This window comes from Paramormyrops kingsleyae, chromosome 9 (genome assembly GCF_048594095.1).
Source record: "Paramormyrops kingsleyae isolate MSU_618 chromosome 9, PKINGS_0.4, whole genome shotgun sequence".
Lineage (NCBI taxonomy): Eukaryota > Metazoa > Chordata > Actinopteri > Osteoglossiformes > Mormyridae > Paramormyrops > Paramormyrops kingsleyae.
Window position 1 is genome coordinate 14540852 of NC_132805.1, and position 9975 is coordinate 14550826.

At 42.2% G+C, this 9975-nt stretch overlaps 1 protein-coding gene across 1 annotated transcript; it reads left to right on the plus strand.

Annotated features, from left to right (window-relative positions):
• The first annotated feature begins 1652 nt into the window (after positions 1-1652).
• flot1b (flotillin 1b) lies at positions 1653-9925 on the plus strand. Its single transcript, XM_023794133.2, has 13 exons — positions 1653-1796; positions 4074-4135; positions 4353-4428; positions 4878-4968; positions 5437-5580; positions 5691-5810; positions 5897-5992; positions 6229-6381; positions 6499-6680; positions 6758-6803; positions 7358-7495; positions 8724-8888; positions 8987-9925. The coding sequence occupies exons 2-13, from the start codon at positions 4093-4095 to the stop codon at positions 9014-9016; spliced, it is 1284 nt and encodes a 427-aa protein (XP_023649901.1). The 5' UTR covers positions 1653-1796; positions 4074-4092; the 3' UTR covers positions 9017-9925.
• Positions 9926-9975: the final 50 nt, after the last annotated feature.

Below are 9975 nucleotides of genomic sequence, written 5' to 3' on the forward strand. Positions count from 1 at the left end.
ACAAAGGTTTTATATGTCTGGACTATGTCCAGAACGAGGCTCTGCTTTGCTATTGGGCATAGACGATAGAATCCCAAAGAGCTGCGCAGTTAATTGGCCAGGGGTCTATTGCGAAGGGGTTTCTTGACTGCAAGGGGAAGGGCCGGAAGGGGACAGGGAGTGCCGACAGCTGCATGGACGAGGAAATTGTAGTTTATCATTGGCAATACATTGATCATTGAATAAATTCGTTTTTAAAATCAGCTTTCTTTTCTCCTTTCTATTCTATTAATAGAAACCAACAAGTGTTTTGTATTTTTGTTTTTCAATAAATTTAAATTGGTTAAAACGATACTACTCGATGAGCTTATAGCCTATATGCTCTACTCATTGATTAGAGATATAACACGCCTAAGACCAACAATAAACGTTACTGTTAAAAAAGAAAGAAGTACGGCGAAATCTTTGATTTTACTGAGGTTCAGTGATATCTAGACCCCTGTACATTTTGAAAACGTTTTTTTTAGTCTTACCCTTATAATTGTCTTCAAGAGATACAATCTGTACATTAATATAAGAATTTAGGAATTCAATCAAATCAATCAGAAAGTATATAGACTGATAAAACATAGTGATTTAACTGATAAAAATAGTGAATTAAAAATATTTACGCGTAAGTACATTTTAAAGGAACATCAAATTAAAATGTGTGGATTCTTAGAAAAAAAAACCTTCGAGCAGCAGTTACCCTGGCAACATAATGAGTACGTGACAGGTTTAAGAAGCACCGTTTTAACCTCCTGCTAATACCATGAAATGCAGTACATGCATTAAAAAACAAGAAAAATACAAGAGACGTTATTTGTACAAGAACCCGATGATATGCAGCTGACACCTCCAGTAATTAATATGTATATGTTTTCCTTCTATTGACCACTTTCTTTGTATAAATAATTGATAGGACTATATCAGAAGTCAAGTGATAGCAACTACTGTTTTAATCTGTCTCCAGTTTTACGTTGAGGATTTTCAGTTCAAGATGTAAACTACCAAGTTTAAAACACAGAGTACTGTACTGCAATACATTTCCGATAAAAAAAATATCCAAAACGTTTTCTGTGAATCATTATGAAACAGAACCACGTATGCAAATATTTTCCGTAGTCTGATACAATCTACCAGTCCTAATAAACCACAAAATGAAGTCTGAATTTTTCGATGTAATCCAAGCCAGAGACTGGTATGTCTGTGATTTCAGAGTATGTCATTCCTGCCACTTGGTAACAGAATAGGCTACACTCGAGGCACCAATTGTTCAAACAGATGTTTTACAGGCTCACTGCTTTATGAATCCCCCGCCCATCCAGCAAAAGATTAGCCTGGGTAATGGGAAGAACAGACGGATCGAATCGGTACACTCTTAATCTAATGTGATATGACAATAAAGTTGGCATATTTTGCAGCGATTCGAAGCGAACATTTACGTCGGCGCAGCAGGGTAACTAACTGCATTTTATTTATCTATTACTTGCTGTGCTATCCTGCACATGCGCTTCTTCAGATTTGCTGAGTTGACACGTATATTGCCCTATCACCATCACTGAATCCTAAATAGCAGCATGAAGCCAAGAAGATGCCTATTGAAGTACACTGTCTTCTCCACCAGGGGGCGAAACAGGGGGCGTCGACCTTCTGGCTGGGTGGGGGTTACTGTCTCACTCGTGATCGGAAGGAGCAAATGTCAAGTAAACATGTTTTAAAAGTTTATCATCTTACGGTCGCCAGCATTTTGTGTTAATCTATTGGGCGTACGATTGGTAAGCTGCATTTGACTTCTTGATGCCGCGTTTAAATGCATTGTTTAGATAATTTCCATTACCGTGATTGCAGTTAACAAAGTGGTGTGTAAAAGTAGACTTTCTGTGGCCAGCTCGAACCGTGTCACCAAAGGTGACGATCGGTCATCATAATCCATAAAGCATGCAAAATGCAGCGACGCGTAAAGAAAAACCTCCAAACTGTAGTAACTATCCAACAAAGTTTACAGTTCAGCTAGTGAGATGGCCTATTTTGAATCTTTGTTAATTTGGCAAACTGTCGCTTTATTTTGTTCCAGTTTTGCTGTAAATTGAGCTACTACTTGAGCGAGCAGCAACCACCTAAAATGACAAGTTAAAACGTAAATTTTTACTCTGTAATCTAACGCGCTTGGTTTGCTTGGGTGAACAAAACCCGGAAATCATGTCAAAAGTATTACATTCTTTCATCTTTCTCAACACGTTTTTTTACACTGAAATATTTAATTATGGTTATGGCGTGTCCGGATTCTAGAGATAATGTTTTAATATATTTTTGTAGTAAAGAGGACTGAATAACCTTAAGTCGTGAACATCATAGCTAAACATAGCTTATTTTGATGGTGATATAGGTCTGATAATTAAAAGAAAATTCGGTACTTTAAAAAGCGCTCTTCGACTCAGGACACGGTTCTAAACTGGCTTGTAATTACCCCTGGGTAAGAAGTATCGTATAATATAGGGGTTAAATTTACCGGATGATTCCACCGTTGTGCACCAACGGCCTAACTTTGGCAACAGGAAGGAGAACACAAAGGTGTGTAAATGAGGAAGGAGACTTTTCGTTAGGTCGAGCGGTACGAGCATGGAGGTGTGTGCAAGATAATGGAAACACGTAATATATTATTATCAGCCACCTAGTTAGGAGCTGGGCTGCCCTTCGCCTCCGGTCAGTTTCAGTCCGTCTTGGAATTCTCTCTTGCAAGTTCTGACGTAGGTGTAGCTTGATATTGGAATATTCTTCAAGAAGTTTTTTTGAGGCGTGAAGGAGATGGCAATCTACTTTGCAGTCTGCACTCCAGAGACTGCCATAAAGATTCAGTGATTTTCAGCGTCCTGGTGATTAGCCAAGATATGTAAGGCATTCAGTATGGGGATGGTGTTCCTGAAACCACAGGGCCGCTGTCATCTTGGAATATGGGAGCATCATGAGAGATGAGTGTTTGCACCTGGTCTAAAAATGTACAAATATTCCTTGGCCTTCATATGACTATGCAGAGTAATCTTTATATCCAATGACTCCAATAAGACTGCCAATACCATTAGAGACATTGCCTTTTACCAGGTGTAAACCTGTCTGGATGCAACAAAGTGAAATATGCTTCATCTAACCATATCACTTGATTTTTTTGCTCTGGCTTCCATTTTCTGTGCCCCTTTATTGCAGCTTATCTATAAGTGCACTGACCTTACATTCTACAGGTTTCCAGACAGCAGCCCTGCCATAGATTCCTGCTTTGTGTTTACAACATAAAGCTTTGTTGGCACTTGATCCCCTAGAGATTTTTTGTTGATTTTTCAGGCTGCACTTTTCTGGTTTACAGTGACCATCTGTGTCCGTCTGTCCCTGCTGGAGAGTTTTATTTATGACTGTAGATCCTTCTAAGTCAAAGAAACTTTATTACCACCTTCAGCTCTATAATGCATGGGATGAGATATTGATCTTCTTGGTCATAATGCAAAAAACATTACTGTAATAAACAGAATATAAATAATTAGACATTTAAGCATGACATTGAGACATAAGACAGACAGGAAAATATTGTCTGCAATATGAGGTTTTCCATTTGACACACTAAATAATTTTGCCCTGGGTTACCTGAAATTTGGACACCAGTTCTTTGGCGTCCTTAGAATTGTTTTAATAGACTAATTGTTTTGAAAACTCCAACATCAAAGAACTGAGTGTCAGGGCTGTAGCAAATTCTGATACTTGCCCCTCACCCCAATATTACTCACCTTGGTAGCTGTCTTATCATGTATATATTTCTCCATCCCTAAAGAAAAGATGTTGTAATTTCCTACTTGGGATAAAAAAAGTTCAATCTCATCTCTCAGGAAATGTATTCAGGGGGGACCAGATTCTGAAATGTGTATTTTATGCATTATTAAGAAATTAATTAAATGCAGAACTAGTAATAGTTTCTCTTTAATTTTAAGTAAGATAAAGACTTTATAAATCAGCCTTTGGGAATGAACTATCATGAGCTTAACTGAACTCTTTGTCATTTACTGTAGTTCCTTCATCATACCAAAGATGTTTTACACTTGTGGTCCAAATGAGGCGATGGTGGTATCTGGTAAGATATGCTGTTAATTCTAATTACATGAATTACAAAATGTCTGTATTTTACATTTATAATGAGATTGAGAATATCAGCCTTGTGACCCTCGCTGCAGTAACAGTGACATAGTCAGTATTCCTCCACACTTGGGTGGAATTATATACGGATGAGTTTCCTACCAAATTGCGTCTCTGGTTTCCGTGTGACGAGTTTCCTACCGTCTGGCTCTCAGGTTTCTGCCGATCCCCTCCCTTGATGATTGCCGGAGGCAGAGTGTTTGTCATTCCCTGCGTCCAGAAGATCCAGAGGTATCTGTCTGTCATGGCGCCCTTCAATCATGTGACCACTAACCACTCGTCTTTTCCGCTTTCTGTGTGCATGTGCTGTAGTTAATGTTCATTCTTTTTATAAGCATTAGCTGTATCATTTCTGTTATGTCTAAGGTTGGACAGCGTGTACTGTACATCCAGTGTGTTACTACATATCGGTCTGTCAGTGTCTGTATTATATAACAGTGTCTGCCTCTGTACATCAATCTGTCATTATACTGTATAATACTATCTACACATCAATCTGTCAGTGTTTGTACTGTATAACATTGTTTATATCTACATGTCAGTCTGTCAGCATCTGGACTGTATTTGCCTGTCTGTCAGTAGCTGTGCTCTATTCCCAATATGTAGGCTGCCAGTGGCTGCTCTGTGTACATGCGCTTTACCTTCAGGTCAGTGAGTGTAAATCCTCTCACTTCTTTCAGAATCACGCTGAACACTCTAACTCTGAATGTGAAGAGTGATAAAGTGTACACCCGGCATGGAGTCCCCATCTCCGTCACCGGCATTGCCCAGGTATGTCGTATGTCATCACCTACTGCAGCAACATCCCTCTTTGTCCATGTAAATAGTTCATTCTCCTTTGTAACAGTGTGTATATACTCCAGTTACCATGTCTATAGTAATGTGTGTGTGACTGTAGGGACACCTTATTCATTCATTTGTTTCAGTGTTAATATATTGTTTGCCTGGAAAGTAAGCTTAGCTGTCCCATGCTCATAAAAGGGGAAATTCTTCATAACCAACCAGGTTGTTGCATTAACACTTTACTGCTTAAATGCCTGAACACAGTGTGTTCTGGTGCTTTTAACTCTTATGTGCAATTTGTTCTTCCAACAAAGTGATAGTGCTGATTTTTCCTTTGCGTGACAGATTGGAAGCTGGGTGATGTAATTGGCTCCCTGTTAAATCACTTCTCCTGCATGATCTGTGTCAACTTCCTTCCTTCGTCTATGGTGTTGATGGCTTGGAAACTCCTTCCAGGTGAAGATCCAGGGCCAGAATAAGGAGATGCTATCTGCAGCCTGCCAGATGTTCATGGGCAAGTCTGAGAATGAGATTGGCCAAATTGCCCTGGAGACACTGGAAGGTCATCAGAGAGCCATCATCGCCCACCTGACCGTAGAGGTGCTTGAGCGGCCCGATCCCCTGGCTGCATGGGCCTGTGTAGCCTCCAGCACCGATGAGACCCTGTATCATGCTGTACTAACACAATTTCTCCCTGTCTTCCCCTGAAGGAGATCTACCAAGACCGCAAGAAGTTCTCTGAGCAGGTGTTCAAGGTGGCGTCATCTGACTTGGTGAACATGGGCATCAGTGTGGTCAGCTACACACTGAAAGATGTCCATGATGATCAGGTGGGCTTGTCGTTCTTTCCGTTGCTGAGCTCTATGCTTCTGGTGCAGCATGAACTCACTTTGGACCATGGACCATGGTCTTCCAGGAATACCTCAGCTCGCTGGGGAAGGCTAGGACTGCTCAGGTACAGAGGGATGCGCGCATTGGAGAAGCACAGTACAAACGGGACGCAGTCATCAAGGTGAGCCACCCTTTTGTGTCTCCACCTTCTGCAAGACTGGAATGGTAAATATGTTCCAGGTAGTCATTAATAAGATCATCAGTACTATTTCCTGATCTGTCCGGTTTCTTCTCAATATGCTGTTCCTCTTTCCCTCTGTGTTTGCTCTAATCTGGTTGGCTATTGTGGCCTGAGTGTCAGGGACCGTTGTCTTCAACAGCACACAGTTGACTTATGCTCCCTCTGCCTTTTTCCAGGAGGCACTGGCCATGCAGGTCAAGGTGTCTGCTCAGTACCTCAATGAGATTGAAATGGCGAAAGCCCAAAGGGACTTTGAACTCAAGAAAGCATCATATGACACTGAGGTCAATACCAAGAAGGCAGAGTCTGAGATGGCCTATCAGCTGCAGGTACTGCTGAAACTCAGTTACCCATAAGCCATTTGACACCACGCAGTCACTGAGCATGTCTGTGAACACTAACGACTATCACCCAAGCACAGTATTGAGCGTGTTGAATGTCCCCAGGTGGCAAAGACTAAGCAGCGCATTGAGGAGGAGAAAATGCAGGTGCAGGTGGTAGAGAGGGCCCAGCAGATCACCCTGCAGGAACAGGAGATCACCCGCAAGGAGCGGGAGCTGGAGGCCAAGGTGAAGAAGCCGGCGGAGGCAGAGCGTTACCGCTTAGAGAAGCTGGCTGAGGCTGAGCGGTAAGTCCTCCTCCTACTGTGTCTGCTGAACACCCCAATGTCTGATCTCATTCCCCCGTTCTCCTTCATCCGTTCAGCCTAAAGCTCATCATGGAGGCCGAGGCGGAAGCAGAGGCGATCAGAGTGAGTTCTAAAGCGGCATTCCGGCGCTGTCCGTTTCTCGTCTCCATTAGGCTTCGCCCCCCAACTCCCGCTCCTCTTTATCAGGGTTGACACACTTTACCTTTCTCTATGCACAGTATTAACTGCCGGTGTCTGTGCCCCGAGACCCAGATGGTCGCTGGGTCAAATCCTATGACCGGCATAGTGATCATGTGACCATTGGGCCCATGCCCAAAGTCCCTAACCCAAAAAACAGCTCCAGGGTCCAGGTTAAGTGGCTGATCCTGTACCTATGGCTGACCCCAAGCTTTGCTTTCACTTGTATATGTTTGTGCAAGATAGAATCTGCCAAGAGTTTCGTTGTACTTGATCTCACCTATACAAGGTATTTTGTTCTTTTTTATTAACCCTTTTCCTCAGCATTAGTATGTTCTCTAACCTTCTCTCTCTTTGTGTTTATGTACCAGTCTAAGTATCTTTTTCTGTGTTTGTATGATGTGTTGACTTTTGACATCAGTGAGTATGTTTTATCTGGTTTGTGTCTGGTTTGGCCCCGCCCCTGATGACCCCCCCAGATTAAAGGTGAAGCCGAAGCATTTGCTGTGGAGGCCAAGGGCAAGGCGGAGGCCGAGCAGATGGCCAAGAAGGCAGAGGCCTTCAAACAGTACAAGGAGGGTGCCATGGTGGACATGCTGCTGGAGAAACTGCCTCTGGTGAGCAACCAGGTGGAAAAGCAATTAGCGCATGGGACGGAAGTGGCAGAGTGAGGCATTAAATAAACCCTGACCGCCCCCTTCCCCTGCAAATCCTTTTCTATATTTTTGAAGAGTATCTATTTATAACTAGTACACAAAAACAGTAGACAAGCATCCAGCCACACTGTAATGTCACACAGCAGGCCCTAATTCGCGATTCAGTCTCAGCACTTATGGCAACTAAAGGGATAAATAGGCTGCTGGAGAGGGTTAATTGGCCAATGAAATATTACTCATCCCTCAGGGACCATCCAAAGAGAGATAATGAAGATTATCACCATTTACATTACATTTAGCAGACGCTTTTGTCCAAAGCGACCTACAAGCAAGGCACATAGTGTAAGCAGTACTGGAGCTTGAGTTACTCAACAGCTGCACAACTATGCATATAGTTATTAACAAAATAAGAATGTCATAAGACTACTCAAGGGCCAGTTAGTGCAGAATAAGAGCAGTCAGCAAACAATCAGATTAGTAGACAAATTCATGGAAGACAGTTCTTAAGGCATTTCTTGAAGATAGAGGAGTCCAGTGACCAGACGTGTCACCACATAAAATACATGACACAATATTTATGATGTGTACTGTTCACATATTTAACTGAAAATATTATGCCAATTTCTTGTAATATTTCACTAATCTTACTGTAAAGCTTATTTCATGTTAATATTAATACGATCACTTCATTAAGTAGTTTTCTACAACAAAACAATGAAAATGTGATTGGGATCCAATTACCAGTGGAATACCAGACACTTATTGAAAAGCAAGCAGTGACTTGTAATGTTACCATTAATTTAGGTATTTTAATGAGTCTAAGGGGGCAAGACAAAGAAAACAGAGCGTAATATGGAGCAAAAACTCCAGCTAGCTAGCTACTAACCTTAACAGAACCACCAATCCTACACACAGAAACAGTAGGATGGCATATTCATTCAGTTCTGGGTACTATTAAAATAGTACTTGCCTCATGTGCATTGGGGAAAACTGTCCATATTCTGTGATTGGCATCATTTTGAGCCAATTAAAATTCGGAGTAACAACTGGAGGGACCAATCAGTTTGAAGCCCCCATGCTCTGCCTCAGTTACCCTTACGTAATCATGCATATTAATACTAATACTATCACAACAGCTTTGTATTTTCTAATGGGAAGGACGATCCCTTACGCGGCCTCTCTCCTGTAGATCGCTGAGGAGATCAGCAAACCCCTTTCAAGTGCCCAGAAGGTCACAATGGTGTCTAATGGTGGAAGCGAGGTGGGGGCGGCCAAGCTAACAGGGGAAGTGCTGGACATCATGACCAAGCTGCCACAGACCGTGGAGAGGCTGACTGGCGTCAGCATTTCGCAGGTGAGCAGGCGGCTTTCCCCTCCCTTAACTGCTCTCTTCTTCTCCTCTCCTTTCCGTCCCCCATCTCTCACGTGCGTCTCTTCTCTCTTCCTCCGCAGATGGCGGGAAAGCCATCCAGGATGGGATGAGGGCAGATGCTCACGTTCAAGCTAGATGGATGACAATTCGCACATCTCTTTACCGGAATCCATGTAAAGGCCTTTAATATCGTGCCAATAATGATGCGGCCATGTTTTTTAGACTGCTTTGCTTTTTTGATGATGTCATTTATACTACGTAGCGAGATTTCCTGTAGCCAGTGATGCCTTTTTCTGTCAGCTGCATCGATGGCTAGCTCTACTACACCTGTTCTTTAATGTTCAAGTTTGGCTTGGCTAGGCTAGGAAAGGAAGAGACAGTGAAAGGCTGAGCTTCGATGAGTAGGCCTACCACACTGTGGGTGGCTCTCCTACTGCTTTAAACTATAGGTCACACTCTCCGTAAGTCGCCCTGGGGGGGGGGGCGACAATTTTATACAGCGCAAAGCCTGCACCTCTAAGAAAGTCCACATTAAGTTGATTATGTAGTTGATTATGTAGTTGAGTTAGATTAGTTGATTAGTGTTTATATACTCTGTAATTCATGAGTCCAGTAAACTGTCCGGCAGCTTGTTAACTGAGGGCTGTAATGTGTGCAGGTTAATTTTAATGTCTACTGTGAAGTCCCTCCTGTTTTAAGAAATACCTCCTACATAACTGTGTGTAACAATATCAGTTCCTACACGTCCCTGCCCACGATCGTCGCTCTCCTGAAATATGGACACAATATGCTGATATCTTGTTACTACACTGATTGACTGGCGTCTCTAACATCTCATATTTCTTCTGTGCAGTACGCTATTTTACTGCAGGTTACCACATGTCGGCACATCAAGGTTGTCTTTTTAGGTTGGCCTTTTTGGATTTTCTTATGTCAAACATTTTCCATCTTCCAAGGCATTTTCCAAAGTATGTAACAGAAGATTTTACTATGCAAGTAAACGTACCTTGCTTCTGAAACTTACAGTGGTCCACTTTATAATGAGCATTTATGTGAAGCAATGGGTAAA

Coding starts and splice junctions, on each gene's coding strand:
- flot1b (XM_023794133.2), top strand. CDS start 4,093: ATGTTTTACACTTGTGGTCCAAATGAGGCGATGGTGGTATCTG. Junction 6,382..6,498: donor AGATGGCCTATCAGCTGCAG/GTACTGCTGAAA, acceptor GAATGTCCCCAG/GTGGCAAAGACTAAGCAGCG. Junction 7,496..8,723: donor TGCTGGAGAAACTGCCTCTG/GTGAGCAACCAG, acceptor TCTCTCCTGTAG/ATCGCTGAGGAGATCAGCAA.